Below are 20,595 nucleotides of genomic sequence, written 5' to 3'. Positions count from 1 at the left end.
TTTTTGGCAGCATTGATGTTTGGACATTGTAGAAAGATTTGATAATGTGATCTAAGACAACTTCAAAACTGTATAGACAAGAATCTCTCCGAGATCAAACAGGGACTCAGCAGAAGCAGTGTGATCAGTAATCCAAAACCAGCCACTTCATAACCCCATTTTAGGTGTAAAGAAAAGAGGGATCTTACTAAGTCCAGTTGGATCTATTTCTTGATGACCTTGTAATCTTTTCATGGACCCACTTGCAGTTGGTGGCTGATGATTAATTGGCCATAATCTCATCTTTCTAATCACTTTAATTCCAAGGTGTACTACTGTTACCTTACATTTTGAAAAGCAGCAAATATTATATCCTTTCAAGGGATTTCAAGGTCAGAGGAAACTGGGTGACAATCCAGTTGACTAGATCTTTAAATCTTTTACTGCCAACAGCATACCTAGCTGAAAATAATGACTTTGGACTTACCTTTGATCCAGATGAACCCCAAAACATTTTGTCAACTCCTGCTTCATTTCACCAGGTGCAGAACTGTAGCAGCTGTTCGCCAAAGCACAGCAACCAGTTCAACAGTTGTGGATAGCAATGTACTTAATTGGAAGTTGTGGGGTAGTTTATAAAATGGCTTGATTAAGACGTATAGCTGCAAGCCCACGCTGCACAAAAGCACACCTCCTCAGCAAGAATTTAGGAAGGTATTTTGTCTGAAGCAAAATGGTATGATTGCAGGGTCAGCATAGTAGCAGTTTTAAATAGATGAGAAAGAGGCAACTTAATGAGGACAACCTCACTTAGATTCATCTTCGACAGTGTGCTACTTGGAGGGCTAGAAATAAATGAAGATTAAAATACCACTAAATCTAGAGGGTGAAATGTGTTAAGGAACAATAATTTTCTTTTTGTGGGTGTTGGATGTACCACTTAGAAACCCCTTAAAAAGTGACTGTCAATAGGGTGGACAGAATTGTGATTTGTATTTTAAAGATTATTTAGAGCTGCAGTTTTCCTACACTTTGTTTTGGATGTATTTGGTAAACAAGGCTGTTGTGACTGCTGCACCTGCGTGGTTTCACCTATGATTATTGCTGTGTAAGAAATCAAAAAGGCAACAGTGCAGCTTTCTGACACTTGGAACTTGTGTGTTTTAAACTCGTGTTGCATCTAGAGCTGCATCCCTAATATGAGCTGGGAGCTGAACAGCTGAACACCTCACCTGATGTGTGATTGAGTTGCAATTGGAGAAAGGCTTCGCTTTCAGTATCACCTGCTTTTTCTCATTTACCAGGTAGCTGCTGTCACCTTCTCTGGGCAGAGTTTAACTCCTCAGAGGAGCTATTCAAATGTTGGTAAGAAACAGATTTTCTATAGGTGTCTGAAGTACTGAAAAACCTTTCAGTTGAGTTGAACCCTTCCACATGTGTTACTGGTATCTATTTGAATCAATACAAGATTTCCTAAACATTTTAAAGAACTTCTTTCATTAAAAGCATATGAAAACTTCAGAAAAACAATTAAAAATGTGCATGATTATGTGAAATCATGTCTAAGCCCTTTTTTTTAGGCAAAAAGATATGTGGAAAACTTAGCTCTAGGTCGTTTTAACAAAGTGAAGAAGCTGCCCCTGCTAAAACTGAAAATATGAAGGCTCTGGACGATTTATTGAAATGTTATTGTATCGCATTTCTTTTCCGGTAAGTTAAGTTTTCATCTCCATGGGAGAATGCAGCATGCAGTCATTTCCCTGCAAGAGGATTTGCATGCAGTTGTGTGTGACAGTGATAGAGCAGTGGGTAAATGCTGTACCTCGTAGTGGTTTGACAACTTCAGCTTCATAACAACCCTGTGTGGTTTTATCTCCTTCAGAGAGGTGGTTATTACATGACACATTTTCTTCTTTCAAGAGCATTTTTTCCTCTATGCTATATAGGGAAGGAAGGTGGTGGTTACATCCTATAGTTATTATTCAAATCTTACATTTTAGTGATAAGGAGGTCTCAAAATTCTTCCTGAATTAAGGCTAACCATGCAGCTTCACTTAGGCAAGAATGCAAAACATGACCCAACAGTCTGCACAAATGCTCTCCACTCATTCTCCAAGTAAGGACAACATAAACATCCTTCTTTAATTAGTTGCATTTAAACTACTTCTGTTTGGGGATGTCTTTGAACAAGTAGTTAATAGTTACTGGTTCATCTTGGAAGCTGAATTTATTACTTTGCTCAGTAGCTTTAGAAAGAGGCAGAGGAGAGGAGCTTTTCAGTATTTTCTGTCCCGTGCTTTGAATACTCAATTAAATACTGGTTCCCCGATTACTAGTGCTAATAGCCAACATAGGTGTTTCCCCTTTCTCTGTTAGCAATTTAACACTTTTTTTTTTGCCTAGCAGAGGTGGAAAAGGTTGCTAGAAACAGTTGTTTTCCTCCGGTTGTTGCGGAGGCTTGTGGTTAGACTAACAAGTTGAGCACCTTTTATATCAATACAACACAGAACAATACCTGATAAGGTTACACAATATGTTAACATCTTTAAGCTAGCAATCTAACCTTTATAGTTCGCGGATGCTTGAGTCTGGTTAGAATTTAAGTTTATGCGGTAGCAGACCCTTAGTGCTCACGGCTTCCCCCAGTTGCGGTGGGCCTCAGGACTGGCACATCAAAGGCAGGCGAGAGTGCAACGGCCTTGACTCGTTTTTATCTGTTGCGAAAGGGCAGGAGCGCACCTCGCATCCTCCTGGCCCCCCTCGCAGTGCTAGCTGTTTCATGAGAGGGCTACCACAAGCAGGAGCGCACCGCGGGGCCACGCGAAGGACTGGGTGCTGCTCTGGTCCGGCCGCAGTCGGGTCACGGCCGCGTGGGAGCCGGCAGGCAGCCCCACGCGGGGGCTGGGCAGCCTGCTCCCTGCCAGCACCGAGTCTGACGTGCAAGTTGCCGTTTCGCCAAAACGGCCACGTTCTGGAGCCGCAGACAAGCTGCAGTGCGGTTTTGGAACCACCCACGTTTGGGGGCATGTACGTAAGTGGGAGACGCGCATGCTCCCTGCAAGGGGAGCGATGGTGACTTGGATGTTGCGTACAGGCCCAGCCGTCCCGCTGGGACCAACTACTGACTTTTCTGAAGAAAAGGTGGAGTGAAGGATGCTTGCTGTGGTCAGGGTCTACTTTGCAGGCTGCTGATTAGTCTGAACCATTAACAATGGATGCAGAAATCGAGGAAGGAATTGCATGTAACCTGAGGTGTAGTTTCTCACTCCTATGAAGAGTATGCAGTCTTGTGGTGTTTTACAGGTATTTATCAAATGCTTAAGTAACAAGCACAACAGAGTACAAGCTTCTGGAAAAAAAGAAGCATTCATATAAGTCAAATGAAACCCTGCTGTACAAACCAGTGAGAGCAATTGTGTGTCGAGTAAACTGTAATACCGAGCTAAGTATTATTTGACTGGCACATTGTCTTTATGTTGTCATTGATATCGTGTCTGAACTCGAGTGAGACTTTCAGTATTGTAATAGTTTGGTAAATTGGGAGGATACGGCTTTTGAATTGAATTTTCGTAATGAGATCAAACCAAGACAGAAAACTGAAGTGCGAATGGATGTGTTTATACATCCAAAAGTCAGTTAGCAGGTGGCTTTAGATGGGATATTGATAACAAATAATAGACCATTTTAAGTACGCTCTTCTCACTTAAAATGTCTGATGAGCAGTCTTCTATAATTTTATGAAGCAACCATTATAAGGCATTTGTAAGAATTCAAAATCTGTGTCGCCTGCTTATTATTGAAGCCATTTAGCACATCAGATGTCATTCCAGATTACCAGTTGAATTTCAGTTGGACTGGAAACAAATACAGATCAGTAATAATGTAATGCTGTGTACCTTAAGGTTAAATGTCTGACAAGACAACTAGCGCTAATGGACTGTGACATTTTTCAAGCCATACGTTTGACATTACTTGCTGTGTCAGACTGAAATGTTTACAACGATCTAACTCCACATTACAATATATTAAGACATCGTTCTTTTCTCTTGTGCGTGCTGCAAGTTTTTAGACCACAATCTAAATTCCACATGTAAAAGCAGCATTTTCCAGGTTCTGAAGACCTCTGAACAGCACTGTTAGTGGTATTTGATTCAGTCCAGGATGTCCTGTAAGGTTTCTGTTCAGTACGTCGCAACTTTAAAACATGTGCTGTGGATAAAACTCCATGAACACAAACCCATCTGGGACCAGATTTGCCACTGTAACTTTTCTGAGCAGTATCTCACAATACGTGTAGTGCTATGGTAGGAATAGCTTAATGTAAGTAAGGATGACAAAGCCAGATCAAAAACTTTATGCCAAAGATATCTGCTAAATTTACAGTACTGCATCAGATTAGCTCTTGGAATTTTTTTACATCAGGAGGATTTGAAACAATGTTTTGCATTAATAGGACTTGAATGACTAGACTGATAAATGGTAAGTACACCTGGATAGCTTCATATCATGTTTAAATAATATCATACTGTATTAAGAACTCATTAAAGAAAAAGGTAAGAATTAGCCATTAGGGGCTATTTAATAACAGATTGTTTCAGTGTCCTCATCTCATAAAGGCTCTTTCTAAATATAGGGCTTCCTCTGGCTTCTGTTACTCTATTTTCCCTTGTCTAATTTTCATTGAATGCTTATACTTCTGGTTAAATTATTATGAAATGTTATATTCTGTCCCCTATTACATAGCTTGTAATGCATCAATGCTTTTCTGCAGTTTTATGTTTTGTGACACTCTTCCAGTGGCTAAGACAGGAATTGGAAAAAATACTGCGTTTGTTAATGCAATTTTCACCAAAGTGTTTCTTTTTTTTCATAGGCTGGTTTTTTTTTTCCTATGTTCAGTCTTGCGCTATCCCTCTTGTAGCATGGATGTATCAATGATGCAAAACTTCACCTCGCAAACTGACAGTATGGTGACAGCTGATGCAATAGAGTATACGAAAATAACTCCAGAAGTGGTATAATGCTTCATACATTCCAAGTAAATCCTAAGAGAATATGAACCCATCACCAGACAGATTTAAAATGTAAATGCTGTTCTGCTTGATCATCAAGTCAACGACTATTAAGTGTATAGTCATGTTATGCCAAGAGGTAGGTTCAATACGGTTTTTTTTTACTTAAAACAACACTTACAAATCCTTCAGGAAAAAAAAAAAAAGGTGAACTTCAACAGAGGATGGGAAGCAAAAGGGAAGCACGCCGATGGTGCCACCGCGTACTTGAGAAGTCATGGTCGCTATCGCCCGCTCAGTAACGCGTGTGGCTCTAGGACTGACGCGGCAGCCCAGCCCCTCTGCTCCGTTCGTCCCTAATTCATTCGGCCAAACCCGAGTAACTGCGCGCCGTTTCGCAAGCGGCCAGCAGCAGCTGCCCCAGGGCGGGTTGCGGGGCCGTTCTCCCGCGGACGGCACCGGCGAGCCCCGCGGGCCGCGGCGGGCCCCCGGCCGAGAGCGGGCTGCGGCGGGCGCTGCGCTCCCGCGGAGCGAAAGGGGCAGGGGCGCGGGCAGGAGGGCGGCGAAGCCGCGGCCGGCGGAGCGCCCGGCGGAGCGCCCGGCGGAGCCCGGCGGCGGCGGGGGCGGTGCTGCCGGGCTGGGCTCGCCCCGTGACCGGCCGCCCGCGCCGCCCCTCGGCGCCGGCAGGGGAGGGACAGAGCGAGCGGTGTAAACAAGGCGGGGGGCCGGGGCTGGCTTGATGTCAGCGGGTCACATGGAGCCTCATATGGGCCGGGGGATGGCGGCGCGGCGCGGCTCTCCGCTGGCAGGCGGCGGCGGCGGCTGCTGCTGAGGCGGCGGCGGCGGCGGTGGTGGTTCACGCCGAGGGCCCGTCCCGTCCCGCCTCCCCTCCCCGCCTCCCTGCCCGCCGCGCTCCGCTCCCCGCCGCTTCGCCCCTGACAAATGATGTGTTTTGTGCTCGCCGCGATGAAAGGTAGGCGCAGCCCGCGGGAGCTGCCGCGCCGCGCCGCGGCGAAGGGGGGAGCCCGGCCCGGGAGCGGCGGGGCCGGCGCCGCGCCGCCGCGGGACCGGCTGGAGTTACGGTGCTCCATGGCCTCCCCTCTCCGTGCGCGGGTGCCACCGCTCGGCGTCCCGCTGATGCGGGGCGGCCTGCGGGAGCCTCGGGCCGGGGGGCGGCGCTGCCGGTGCTTGCCCCGCGAGCCGCCAACGGTGCGGGGACCCGGCCGGGCGGCCCCTGGAGCAGGGGGAGGTTTTTAGGAGCTCTCGAAGGGATGGGGCGGCTCAGTCCTTCCCGTGAGCGTCGGGCAGCGCTCGGGACTGCTGCTGCTGCTGCTGCGCTGCCGCGGTGTTTCGGCGCAGGCGGCCGCGCCGTGCGAGGACCGGAGCGGTAACCCCGCCGAGCCGCTGCACCTTACACTGTCGGGTACGAGTTAGAGGCTAAGAGATAGCTCATCTGCCAACGCGGCTCTTCGGAGGGAGAGGTTATGATTAACGTGGTTGGAGGCGCATAAAGCGGAGACGAGCTGTCTGATGTTTCTGCAAACCCTTGTAGAAAATACGTACTGCAAAATCTGTCTCTAGCAAAAGGAAAAAGAACGCGCAGCATCCTGTAGGTAGCTGATGGGGCTAAAATGCCATCTTGAGAGATAGCTGCTCATTTTTAAAAGGCTTTGGAATAAAAGGTAAAATCAGAGCTACTTAGTGAATTTTTTTTTTAAACCTGAAGTTTTCTCTGCTTGCCGATCAGAGTCCTTAATGAGTGGCAGTGTCAGACTGAGGAGAGTCAAACGAAGTTTTGGATGAGAAATCAAAAGTTTAGAGGTATGCTTTCAGTCTGCCTTGTTTCCTAATAAAATGAGGTCCACAGTAGAACTTTGCATTGCAGCATTTTTAAAGTCATAGTTGTTTTTTAAAAATAAATCTAAAACCAGTAACCATCTTGTTTAAATACGGTATTCTTTCATAGTAATCATCTGTAGAGTATCACTGTTGACATTTGAATTTAATGCCCCCACTAAAATACTAAATCTGTACCCTTTAAAATGTTTTCATGGATTTTGTAGGTAAAGTTTGTCTTTTTTAAAAAAATAATTACTTAGAAAAAGAAGATTGAATCCTGCTTCAGCTAGAGACTCTTTCCTTTTTTTTTTTCCACTTTGCAAGAGCAGTAGGTAATGCACACCAATAGCAGTGTAGTGTTTGAGGCACGGTAATTTTCAATTATTAGGCTTCCCTTTCTTCTTGGAGAGAAGCCTATGTGAATAAAAAGAAAAGCACTATATTCATTAATCATTAGCCATGCTGAATGTATTTGGCAAGAAAATGTAATTGGGTTGATGCAAATACTTGCATCTGTAACAAAAGGAAATGCATTTTTTTAAGCGTGAACTACATGGGTATTTTAGCAGTCCCTTAGAGTTCTACGTATTCTGATAAGAGTTTTTCAGCATACACTTCACAAGCCTGTTAAAACCATGAAATCAAATAAACAAATTTAAAAAAAAAAAAAAGGAGGAAAGTACACAAATTAAAAAAATTCAAAGGGTGTAATTGCCTTGTATGCTTCTGGACTGAGACTTAAGGTATGTTGTAAAAGAGCAGGCAGATCATTTTCAGCAACTCAATTTTGAAATATTTTTTTTACTTTCCTGGGAGTTTAATTTAAACCAGTTTCCACACTGATGTAAAATCTTGGTAGAGCCCAGCTTCTGAGTTTTAAGGTGCAATTCCTAATGGCTTTGTTATGAAAATGCTTAGGTCTTTGTACTTTTTACAGAATACTTCTATGGTACATTTCATTCATGTTTCATACTATTTAGTTTTCTAGTGCATTGAAAAACTTTCTTGATTTCTTACCCTTTCTCTAATTTGCTGGACGGGGTTCAGCTGGAAGAAATGTGTTGTTATTTGTCTTAAAGTGACCTCTGACTGCCATGAAATAATAGATCCGCAATCCAATATTGTGATTTGAGAGAAGTAGACCAGTAGCATAGGGAATGCAGTTTTATATAAGCTCAAAGATACAAGAGAAAAATGTAAAATGTGTAGATGAATTGAATATTTTATTTATTCTTGGTGCTGAATGGCATCTTTTGGCGCTTCTGATCTTTTACAGTTCTGAGGTTAAAGTGTAGAAAACTATGGTCTGCAGGAGAATATGGGATGTTACAGATTTTCATATTGCTTTTTTTTAAAAAAAAAAAAAGTGAAAAAGAAGAGTATTAATTCCTTTCCTATTGCTGTTCAGGTAGCCCAAATTGATACGATGTGAAATTACTTTGCGAGTCGTTTCATTTTTCATGCAACATAATGTTTTGGTAAATGTTCTTTCTTTCATTTTGAAAAGTCCTCAGACTTCCAGACTATATACAGGTTTGAATGAGTAAATATTTTGGCCAGCTGTCAGCATATCAATAGGTGCCCTAGTACACTTAAAGAGCTGGAAAACAGACTAGTCCAATGAAGAGGCTGGACGTGTCCTTAAGACAGGCTGCATGATAAGAAATGCAACTTTCTGGTTCCAAGCAGAGAGGAAAGAGTGTTTTTTTCCTATCTGTTTCTAAGAAAATAGGCAGTGGTGAAGCATCAAAGTTCATAATGACTGAGTAAGTGTTTTGTAGATTGTTGGGCTTTTAAAAATTATTTATCAACTGTTGTGAGTCTGCATAGAGGATTCGGGAAGCCTTGCATTCTTAGTTTATAATATATGCAGGCCAGTTAACCAGCTGATAGCTTTAAGGGAGAGTGCAACTTTATGTGCTTACCAGTAAAAGTTTGCAAAGAAATCACATAATTTTGCCAGCATATATATTCATTGGCACAGATGTTGTTCCTGCGAGAGTCTTCGCTGGCAGAAGCTTCAAGGTTGACTTCAAGGAAAATAGAACTAAGTCCTATGAATTGGTGAGCAAATACTCTGCGCTGCAGTAGAGACATGGATTCAGTTGTCATGCCTGTACATAACTGGAGGTGAGCCCAAGACAGAAGGAGCTAGGTTCAAAAGTGTGGTATTTTGCCATTTTTTGGTACCTACTTTGTAGAGAGATAAGGGTGAATCCGGCCAGGTGTTGGTGAGAGCTGAAGGACTTGTCTTGTACTATCATCAGGCCCGGACAGAAGGGTTTGGTCTACTGATGAGTTTATAAAGTGTGAAAATGAACCTAGTTTTACTGTCCTTCGTATGGAGATTTCTAAATAGAGATCGGTGGGAAAGTAGATGTAAATTTACAAAGCTTTTTCTTTGTAGAGAATTTGGTAGAATTTGAGGTACTAATCCTGACTTTGCTGTGTGGACGTCAACAAAGTTGAATCTGTTGTTTTGTGGAGGATAGACCAGATGAGTAGAATCATTTGTTACTTGGTTGTAAGGAAAATTGTTTCACTTTGGGGGTCTGTGCTTGGATCGTTGGAAGTATAACTAGTTTTCCGACTGACACTGTCTCTGAGCGAAAATTCAATCATTTGAAAATACTTATTTAAGGAAATAGACTCTGTTGGTTTCCTTATTAGTGCACATGATTTTTGGTTCTTACTGTATTTTTTCTGACTACTCAAACTGTGGTTGGGCGGATAAGCAGAATTTCCCTTGCTGCCTGGCTGTAGTGCTGAAGGGAGCGTGCTTCACTCGCAGCGACCTCCACGCTCCAGACTTGGCAGAGCCAGGTTGCGCCGAGGCCATCCGTCCGGGGATTTATGCAGTACTGCTTACTGCGAGTGAGCTTTTCGGAGTCTCTCAAGCCTGACCTTTTGACATGTTTTTTGTCATGTATCTTGGCACCAACCTGCCAGCACGCTGGTAATTACTCTGTGTTTTTCATCAGTAAACAACTGCCTATGGAAAAATATCTTGCCATAGGTTTAAAAAAAAGTTGCTTTACAGATTGAAGTATGTTTAAATTTGCCTTCAGTGTGGCACTATTGAAAGTTAAATCCAATTTAGTAAATACCCTGGTACAGAACTTCTGTTGACTAAATATTAACAGAATCTGGCCTTTGGAATTGCTGGCTGAGAGGCTGTTTTCTTGCTGCTTTAATTTCATATGACTGATCTGAATGACTTACTTGTACCTAAGACATTTGTTGCATCACATTCGCAGGGTAAGATTGGTTTGAGGTTTATTTCTGAAATGTACTTTTCAGGCCCTTTGAAAGACTCTCAAGATTTGCAAGTAAAAGAAGAGGAGATCTGTCTTTATGTCTTGCTCTGTGATAATCAAAGGCAGTTGCATGATCTGTACAAGTCTCAGTTGGGGACACTCCTTTCAAGTATGGAGAATCTGTACATCCTGTTTAAGTCGGCGAAAACTGTGGGTGCTGAACATCTCACTAGATCAAACTCTTTAAACTGATGTACAGCTCTTGCCTAGGGTGAGCCTGTTCCAACGGGCTGGCAATACAATCTTAAAAATAATTCTTCTAGGATAATTCTGAATAATTGGGGCAAAACTTAAGTGGTCTATGGACACCACGCAAGGACTTCTGTACCCTTTTGGAAAAAAAAAAAAAATCCCTGAAGGGATGAGGCTGTAGAGGTGGGTAGTTAAGCATTGCTGGTGTTTGGGATGTGGGCTCAGCACAAATATGAAATGTCGTCATGTTTTATCCAGTGAGCTGATGTGGGGGGGTCGGGGGAAGATGGCAGCTGGTTCAGCATGTGATGCAGAGTAATGGCCTGCAGCTTTGCAGCTTGGCTCTGCAGTGGGGAGGTGGATGTTTACATTGGCATTTATTAGTTCGGGGAGTAGTGTCTAGAGACCTCGGTCAAGAACTGAGTCCTCTTTGTATCGACTGCTTCCCCAATGTGTATGAAGAAGACTGATTTCTTTGCTCATTCCCCATTATAGAGAGCCTTGCATGTTTGGTTTTTTCCCTAGGATGATGTAGCACTCAATTTTAACCTTAAGGGGGTTTAAATCTTCTTTCTTGCTTCTCTTGCCTACAGTACAGTATAGAAATTATCGCTATCACGTACTAATTACTGGCAGGGTTGTTAGTATTTCATCTTCACTACACAACAGAATCCTAAATCGGTATATTTATTTCTAAACTATATGTACTAAATCAAAACTGTCAAATTTTTGTCTCTCCTGAATAGACACATGCAACTTTGTCTGACTTTGCAAGTCTCTATCTAGTATTAGAAGAGTTTGAGGTGCAGCATGTTCTTTTTTTTTTTTCTTTGCATTCCCATGAGATAAGTTTTTGTAGTGTGCAAAATAACTGCATATGACAAGAATTAGTTATTACAGTCAGCCTTGATATATTTTAGAATGTTATTCTTGTTTTTTTTTCATTTGCAATGAGGAAAAAAAAAATATTCACCTTTCTTGTGTTTATCTGTGAGCTGTAATTACAGCTGATAACTCCTGAGATCAAGCAAGCAGTAGTTCTCTCCTTTTGTGATTTGTCTTTTCCTTGAGGACTGATATCTAAGGGATATGCACATAACTAATGGTGCAGAAACTGCCTTCTAAACCTCTCATTCGTTTTTGAAGATCAGTTTTTTCTCTTTTTTGCAATAAACATTAACAGGGGAGGGGAGGATTCTGTCCCCCAAGAATAGCTATGTTAGGAGAAAAAGGTGACTATACAGTGCAGACCTCTCTGCTTGTTGGATGAAAAAAAAACACAGACTGAAAAGTCGAAGCAGAAAGCCTTGTTAGGAGATCTGGCAGATGGACTTTCTTCTTATGCTTCATACTGTTTTAAAGGGAGCCTGTGGTTAACAAAGTCTTTAGTTTGCCCAGGTTTTTTTCACTTTTCTTGCTAGAGGCATTTAGGCTAAGAAGTTCTGCAAAATATAGGTTGGCAAGCTCAGTGCAGTTTCAGGCTGCTTCCCAGTTGCCTGCACCTTATGTTGAGAACACCAGGGAGTGACTCAGGGCGGCAGTGACTCACGGGGTGTCGTGCTGTTCCCCTCTTCAGAAGTGGGGGTTAGCTGCAGTAGGGCGCCTGCTGACAGACTTGGGAAAGTCAGTGCGCTGGAGAGGGCCCCTTGTGCCCCAGCACTCCACACTGAGATTGTCTGCCTGCACGGGTTCCCACACAGATTCCCGTTCGTGTGGAAAAATGTAATTAAATTAGCATTTGCTTCCCTTATCCTTTTTGGTGTCAGGGGAAGGTGAAGCCTTCATGCTGACAGGAGCAAATGGATATCCAGGAAAATCTGAGTCCCGTGTTGTGGGCGTTCGGGCATCTCTCTTGCATCCTACCGCCACTCGCTTTGTACCTGTGTACTGTCTGCTCAGAAGCACAAAGCTGAAGCTGTTACTAGCCATGGAGTTGCAGTCTCTGAGACGGCTAATGTTCCTTGAGTTCTTTGGATGCAGCCTAATGTGAATCTCTGACATTTAAAGCTCTCTCAAGTCCAAGAGTCCCCCCAAAGAAGTCTGGGGGTTCCACAGCAGCTGCCCTCACCATTAAACATAGCCCATTTATTCACTGCTGTTAATGAATGCAGCTGGGTGCAGTTCATCTTAGTGTGAACTTGCAGTGGTCAGCAGCACCCACTGCTGCAGCCCTTTAACGTACAGCCTGGCTCTCCTACGCTTAAGCAGTTGACTTCAGTAAGGTCATGATTTCACTGCATTTTTTGTTTTCTTTCCTATGTGGTGGAGAGTGATGCAGGACCCATAGCTTGTGGCTCTTCTGTTTGTGCGATTCCAGCCTTTGGGCCTTTTGTCATGCTGTATACATAGCCATCTAGGCTGAAATCAATGTCGAGAGAGGTATAATCATCCCAGCTTTCATTTTAAGAGCATTTATCTCAAAGCTTAATTAAAGCTACTTGGATGTAAATAAGTCTAACCTCTTCACTTCTGAACAATGCAAATAGAATAGTCAGCATACTTATAGGGTATCAGCCATGTAATTATTGTGTAATGTTTGTGTTCTTTGAAATACTGTGCTATTTATTGCCATTGAATCCTGGGACAAGGTGCTTCATAAAACCAACTGCATGACTCTTTATTTACGCACTTTAGAAGAAGTTGATCATTCTCAAATGAGGGGGCGGAAAAGTGACGTTAAATCTTTACATAGACAGATGGACTGTGACAAAGAGTTTGTCAGAGTGTTCTTTCAAACTGAAGTGACTACAAACTCGAGTTTTGTCTGCTCGACAGAGTACCCTAGGCTGTGTTCCTGAGTGCCAAGACTGCTTTTCACTGGCTTTAGATGGTGCTCATCAGAGGCGCTGTGGGCACCGGGCCTGGCGGGGCGGGCACGGCAGGGTGCGCTTGGGCCTCTGCTCACACCTGGTATGATGAGAATACTTTCTGCACTGTCGACTAAAAATAAGGAAAAGGTCCTGTCCCCATTTGCACACGCTACCTTCTGCAATGTGCTGTTTGTTTAGTATTCTTGAAGTCCTAAAGCCTTTGTTATTCTTGCTGTTACTTTAACTGCACAAAACGGAAACCTGGGGAAGGATGAAGTATGGCCATGGCTTCTGCTTCCAGCTCTTGCAGATACCAAGAACTGATGTGTTTGGTTCTGCTGGTGCATCAACCTCTCCGCCCCAGAGGCGAAGGGGGAGGCATCTGGGGTATTGAGGTTTTCTATATACCAAGTTACACAAGTGAGGTAGGGTAGTATTTTGAACTGCTTTGGTTAAATAATCTGAAAAGGCTGGGTGGCTTGCATGTGAAATGCAGTTGAAAGCCATGTTTGTTTCAGCTGACTTTTATTTTGGACAGAATTGTCTTAGTTTTAAATAGTAATTTCAGAATAGATGAATCGGAACAGTGGGAATAGGATTGTATGCAGGGCCTCAGGTTTTCAATCTCTACTGCAGTTCGAAAGGGGACAAGGCTGTGCTTGCGTGTATGTTTGTGGTACTGAATTTCTACCTCTTTCTCCAAAACACCAGGGAAGTCGGGATTGGCTCAGCAATTTTCTCCCTTCATCCAAGTATCATTTGCTGCTTAAGTCCTAGAACAATTTACACGATCCAATTAGAAATCAAGTTCTCATTGCATGTGGCGCTTAATTCTCACCTCTTGTGAGACTGCCAGGGGTCTTAGGAGTTGATACTGTGCCATGGGTTAAGCGTTCCTAGAACTTACATGAGCTGATGTTTACCTGACTCTTAATTCTGAGGAGAGAAGTGCCGTCTTGTCCAGCCTCCTCTACTTGGCCCTGTGCCTAATGGGACATGATTGGAAGTGTCGTTTATCATCTTCTCACCCCAAAAGAAGGTTAAATTCTCTCTAAGCCCCAGGTGCTCTTTGCCTGAAGCCCGTAGTCTAGGTAGAGTGTAGAAAGCTAGTAAAAAGTGATCCCTGGTCATCAGAACATTTGGAGCTTCCTTTCTGTACATAGGCGTTTGCATGCTTTAATTCTGACTTACATTTGAGCGGTATAAATTGCTCTACTACTTGACAGGAGCAGCAGTAGCTGCTCTCTTCTTGTATCAACTGTAATGTTACTCATAATGGGTGCATTTTTCCATTCAGCTAAATTAATTAGCTCATCTTTGTCTGTGTTTGATTTGGCAGAGTAGTTATTGTGGGAAAACACACATTTTCTAGTAAATTTATAGTGATTGCTTGAAGCTCAGTTTGGGAATTAATAAACCCATCTTCTGCACTGCAGGAAACTGCTTGTTTTTCCCCTCCTTGGACTAGCTCCTTCTAGTTCACTGTAGAAGTGTTTGCATCCTGGGTGTTGCATCCTGGGTGTTACTAACTGATTTTGGAGAATATAAACGTAAGTGAAATGACCGTTTGGTACTAGGCCTCCTGCATTGGGCTGGAGCACTCCAGGGTTTTGGAGGTGCATTTGCAACTATTGCTGCAGGGTCATGCTCTGCCATGCAGAGCGGGGTAGATTGTCAGTGATCGTCTGGAGTAGCTGAGCTTATGCTCAGTGTTGTTTTCCTTCAAAGAGACACTCCCTGCAATTGTTAGATTGACAGAGATGTATTGTGTTAAGCTTTGGGTAGAGTTTTTCTTGTACCGTGGGTGCGTTATTGAATTAAAAGAAGTATTTGCTTAAAATATGAGTACATAAAGATGTTTATAACTGCTGGATAGATTCTTGTATCAACAGATAATAAAAAAACCAGACAGGTTAATTAAAGAGCCAGAGATGTTTCATTTGAGAAACCTCATATACATAGGCGCCTTCTAAATGGCTGAGGAAAACAGGCCCAGAGCGTTCCTCCCTCCCCAGATGCTCCCCAGCGATAGCAGGAAGAGCAGCAGTGGTTGGCAGCACCTGTGGCAGCCAGAAGTGTGGAAAGGCACCGGGCTGGTGCTAAGGCGTAGGGGCTGGAGTGGGGCCAGCGGAGGGAGCTAAATAAAGGAATTGATTTTCCTATTGTTCTCTTCAAGGAGGATCAAAATTCTCTCTCCTGCCTCCTGCACGGGATGCTTCGATGGAAACTCTGTGTGAAACCTCTCAGTAACACAAGCAATATTTCACCCTTGCGTTTTTCTCGGTGGGTTATTTTACTGTACAGGATAGAATCTGGGTGAGCGCTGAGAACTAACTTTTGCCTGGACCTGAAAAGGCCCTGAAAATGTGATGTTTCCAGTATCGCTATGGATGGCTCTGTTTAACCAAATGTCTTAAAAATCTACCGGTATCTCTGGGCATAACTTAGCAGTTCCCAGCCGGAAAGGTGGAGTTCAGCACCTGACTGCCTGGCATGGCTAGCGCTGGAGTGCTCCCTCCGTTGAATACGTCTAGCTCTTAACATCTCAGCACTTTTCATTACTGAGCTGCTAGATATTTTTGAAAAAGAGGAATCGGTATCTGGAACATTTCTTTTGTTTTAGATTCTTTTTTCTCTCTTACTAAAAATGACTAAGCTATAATAGGTTTCCTCACTTTAAAATTTTAACTTGAAATCAAAATGTTCAAAGTAGTGCATTTCTCTGGCCGGTAAGCTGACGATACATCTTTAAACTAGCTGGCTTGGAGAGGGGCATCAGTAGCAGTACTGATTTTGTTGTGGAAGCCTAGAGCTCAGTATGGGGAAACGTTCCCTCCTTGCTGTCACTGTTCCAAAATATTCTAATTTTCTTCTGATGTTTTCCCTCTCAGCCACAGTGTTTATACTTACAGAAGGGAAAAATAGCAAACATAAAGGTCACACTACAGCAGAGACCATTTGAATGGCAAAATCCCGCTCCAAAGAATTTCTGCTCTTAGGTTTGATTTAGAAGCCCTCGCAGAAGTGCTTCAGAATGGAAACTCTTTTGTATGTCTCTCAGTGGCAGCTCTAGCATATACTGGTGGTAAATTTGTGCTTTATAACATATTATTCCTGCCAACATTGATTAGTGTTTTGTCACAGAAGTAACTAACTTTGTAATTTAATCTGCCTTGGTATTGTCAGTTTAAAATTTTATGTATACTCTATGCATTATGAAAAACTGTACTGCAGAGGCTACCTGTGGCTCTGAAGTCCCTGAACTGTAATCTGCTGGAGGCTGGCAGAGGAGCCGGAGAGGTACCACTGCATGCCTTGGCTTTACACTATTCCCAATGCAGCTACTTCTTGGTCACTGCTGAAGTCCAGGCACCAGCCCGAATTACCTAAAAGAAACTGAGGAAATGCATACTTGACTAGGTAATTATACTTTATGTTAAATACATTCAGATATATTAGCTAATGCTTGTATTAATTTGTAATACTTGAAAAACCTGATCGGATCTTGGTTTTTAATCAAGTTATCATTCCAGAAGAGTAGCACAGTTCTTGTGGAAATTCTGAAAACAAGTTACTAAGAAATCTGACTCATAAAGCAAGTGCCTCATGAAATTTGAATGTTTAGAAGGGAAAATGAGTGGCAGCTCCTCTTGTAAGCACGCTAGTTGCAAGAAAGTATGAAAGTTCAACATCAAAGAGATCACGGCTTAGTCTGTGGCATATTTGTACATCAAAGAACAAATACAGGACAAAAGGATCTGTATAGAGATACAGTTCAGCCTTGCAGACAGGTCCCCGTGGAATGCTAGAGAGAGCTGCTTTCATAATGTGGAAATTATCTCTGGCACATCTTCATTTCTGATTTGGGGAATAGGTAAGATTAAGAATTAAAAGCAGTGTCTCAGAATCCAGTCTTGCCAATATACTAGGTAAGAGCGTCTGAGCTTATGTGATGTCAGCAGTGCTGTTTCTGTGAGCAGTGTGACTCAAGTGTATAAACAGCGGTGACAGATAGGAAGTACATATGCAACACTACCATTTCACGGGGCGGGGAGAATGGGCAAAAGGTACATAAAATGCATAAATGAAATAAATGGATGAAATTTTTTAATATATTATTATGCCTGTGATCAAATACTGTGTCATGTTGCCCAAAGAGGTTGTGGAGTCTCCATTCTTGGAGATACTCAAACCTTGCCTGGACACAACTCTGAGCTGTAGTTGACCCTGCTTTGAGCAGGGGCTGCACTAAGCAATCTCCAAAGGTACCTTCCTGATCTGATTCTTCTCAACTCTTCTCTGATTCTATGAGAATAACACTTTTATAGTAAGACAGCTGTCTGTTTGTATTTTTAGTTATGACTCCTGCAGACAAGATACAATTCGACCAAAAATGTGACAAGCTCTGGCACAGCAGAAGTCCACCAAACTGATTTTTTTACTGCTTTTTCTGAGCTTTTGTAGTGTGGAAGCTGGATGTATTTTTGCTGATTTGGGCTTTTAGTAGTTTGTTGTGCTTTGGTTTGGTTTGGTTTTTTTTTTTAATTCTGAATTCCTCCTTAAATTAATGAGAAAGTCCGTGGATGTCTGCCTTAGAACTAAAGAAAAGCAATCTTGGTACCTAGAGCACATGTCCTCTTTCAGAACAAGGCAGGGCATGAGAAATTCATGACAGAAAATTGTTGGACTGCTGTTGACCAATTGGTCGTAGCATTGTGTTGAAGGCAGTAGAGACTTTGCTATTAATTTGAATGTATCTGTTTTAATATAAAAATGTAAAGTAGGTCACATCAGTTCTTCAGTTCCGGTTTTTCTTCTTCATTTGTATTTCTTGTCTATAAGTGCTGACTGCTTATGTGGTATATAAAAACGTTAATCATAAAATCCACACTAAATCTGAATTCTCCAAAGTTCAAGTGTGCTTGGATCAACGGTTTTAATACCAGTTTCACCTTTTATGGAGACAGTATTGTCAGCAGACTCATTTCTTTTATTGCAGAACTAAAAATAGTTACAATCTCATGGAGTCATTAAGAAATACAAAGGGTTTCTGTTAAAAACCCTAGGGAAACTTGATTAGGCATACTACTGTATAATTAATTGATGTGCTACTACACTTAGAGAAGTAGTGCATCAGTAAACAGAAGTCAGAATGTAAGAGGCTAAGAAGAACTGCTGGGAATTGTGTAAAGACATCAAGGCTTGAAAATAACAATTTGGGCACCTCAGGAGAGACCAGCATTTGCATTTGGTGGAAGGACAGAAAGCTCTCCGGAAGGCCAGCACAGGCGGAACTGTGAAGGCTCAGGCTTGTGCGTAGCACTTTGTTTTGCCAATGAAACTGCTGTAAATACCTTTATTATTACTGATTGCAATATTCCAGACTATCTTCAAGTTGGTGTTCTGATAGTTCCCTAGACTATATTGTATTTTTAAAACAGTGTCAGGTTAAGTGTTGTTAAAATGTTCGTTTTGTTAATCCTGAGCTTTAAATACATTTGTTGTAATAATTAAGTTGTTGCTTGAGATATGAAATGGATCACTGATTTGTGCCATTTTTTGTCTTGTTTGCTTTTGAGACCTAGAAATAATTGTCAGCCAGTAATCTGTAATTACCTCTTTGGAAAAGTCAAGGTCTTCTATAACATTACTGTAAAGAGATGTAGTAGTTGTATATGTAGAGATCAGGGTGGATGTGATAATACGTGAATGAATTATTCTTCCGGAAACACGTTTAAAACTTGTATCAAATCCTTTCCTGATACCCCATTGCAATAGCGTTACCTGGAGAAAGAATTCCATCCTGGGACAGTATGTGTACCATGACGAGTCCCTGTGGCCCAGGAGGAAGAAGGAGCTATTACCGTGAGCTTCCGGCGTTTCAGTGACGTTAATTCTTGGCGATTTGAGGAAGACGTGACAGGGAAAATAGGTTCATATTTTCCTGTTTAGAGAAAAATATAGCATGGCTATTTTTAAGGAGGCCTATTTCTATATCTGTTGCCTCGCCCTGTTGGTGGGGAGAAGTGAGCTGTACTTGAAGAGCTTTACCGACTAAGTGGCTTTATCTGGATCTTGCAACATGCTTGAGTCCTAACAGCACTGCTCACTTCTTCACACAAGGGCATTGGGGAGGGTTGAGGATGCTCAACATGCTGAAATCAAGCCTTTTCTCAGGAAATTATAATAATTGGTTGTAAATAGTGACCATTGCTCTCAAGTAAATGTAATGGCTGTGTGTGTACCTTGCTATGAGGAATTAACAGCAGACGTGTTTGTACTGTGCTGTTAAAAGAAGGTGGAGGTTTCCTCGCCCGAGTATGTCAAGTCCTGGCCTGCTAGCTGGCATAGTGTGTGTTTGGAAGAGACAAGAGTTTTACGTTTTAGAAAGACTAATCAAATGAATTCAATTTATATGCTAAATTGAAGGAACTTTTGAAAGAGTTTACTTTTGAATTAAAAAAAACCCAGCTAACTCTTCGGAGACTGTTTTTCCCACCTTTAAAATACCTGAACTGTCAAGTTAATAGCTTGTTATTTCAGAGAGTGTGTGTATGCGCGTGCACAGGGAGAGTTGCCAGCAACTCGTAAAATCAAAATCCCAAAATGGAATCCTTCAATACTTTCTTTTTTCCCCCTCATTGAATTGAACTGAAAAATTTCTTAGGGAGGTGCCAACAAAAAATAATGTGGGGTTGTGTAGCTTAATTTCTTTTCTTGGATTGTTGCTGCATTATTAGCGATTTGGTAACTATGCTAAGTTCAAATTTTGTATTAGCAGTGAGTGGGATCTCTTTACACGTGAATGGGTTTTCTGAATGGGCAACATGCACAGATGTTCAACTTGTCTCCTTGGAGCCTAAGTTAAAGTTCTAGGAGCACGTCCAAAGCTGGCATAAAGTGATGTATCTCACATGAGAAGCACTGCTGTGCACTGGCTAAGGCATGTTTTCATCGGTGGAAGTTTTACAGTGTTCGAGGACTCTTATCTACTTCTAGTGTAAAAGCACCTTAATAATTGAAATTACATAGCATGACTTCAAATGTAATCACCAAATATAGAGTGGGAAAAGAATTAAATTTAATTATAATTAATTCCAGTTTTCAGAAAATGCTTTCAAAGTTGTATTAAGCTGGATACCAAATTTGTTACTACTTTGGAAAATGTTCCAAGTCTCCAAACATCTCAGTAAAGTGTCTGTTTCACAAAGGACTACTTTGATCCAGCTATCTAAGAGATTTATCCAAGGAGACAAAACCCAGATTGCTTGCTGCTAATCCAGTGCTTTACAAACAAGATTTTAATTTTTATTCCCTTTACTTGTTTTTCAAAAATTCAGGCAGATATACAATGGGATGGTTTATTCCCGTAAATAATTAAGCCCATTGTAAACATTGTCAATAGAAAGTAGTCTTGAGATTCGTTTAGCTTTAAGTGCCTACTCG

At 42.2% G+C, this 20,595-nt stretch overlaps 1 protein-coding gene across 3 annotated transcripts in view; it reads left to right on the top strand.

Moving 5' to 3' along the window:
• RORA (RAR related orphan receptor A) overlaps positions 1 to 20,595 on the top strand; it is a 386,040-nt gene that overhangs the window by 309,911 nt on the left and 55,534 nt on the right. The window contains exon 1 of one of the 3 annotated variants that reach the window (XM_075160305.1): positions 5,691 to 5,964. The exons of the other annotated variants lie outside the window; for them this stretch is intronic. Within the exon in view, the coding sequence (XP_075016406.1) occupies positions 5,934 to 5,964 (31 nt within the window). The 5' untranslated portion in view covers positions 5,691 to 5,933. Of the gene's footprint in view, positions 1 to 5,690; positions 5,965 to 20,595 lie in introns of those variants that run through there. 3 annotated transcript variants of the gene reach the window in all.

The sequence above is a fragment of the Calonectris borealis genome, chromosome 11 (assembly GCF_964195595.1).
Source record: "Calonectris borealis chromosome 11, bCalBor7.hap1.2, whole genome shotgun sequence".
Classification (NCBI taxonomy): domain Eukaryota; kingdom Metazoa; phylum Chordata; class Aves; order Procellariiformes; family Procellariidae; genus Calonectris; species Calonectris borealis.
The sequence above is the reverse complement of the archived record's forward strand: the minus strand, read 5'-3'. Positions and strand labels throughout refer to the sequence as shown.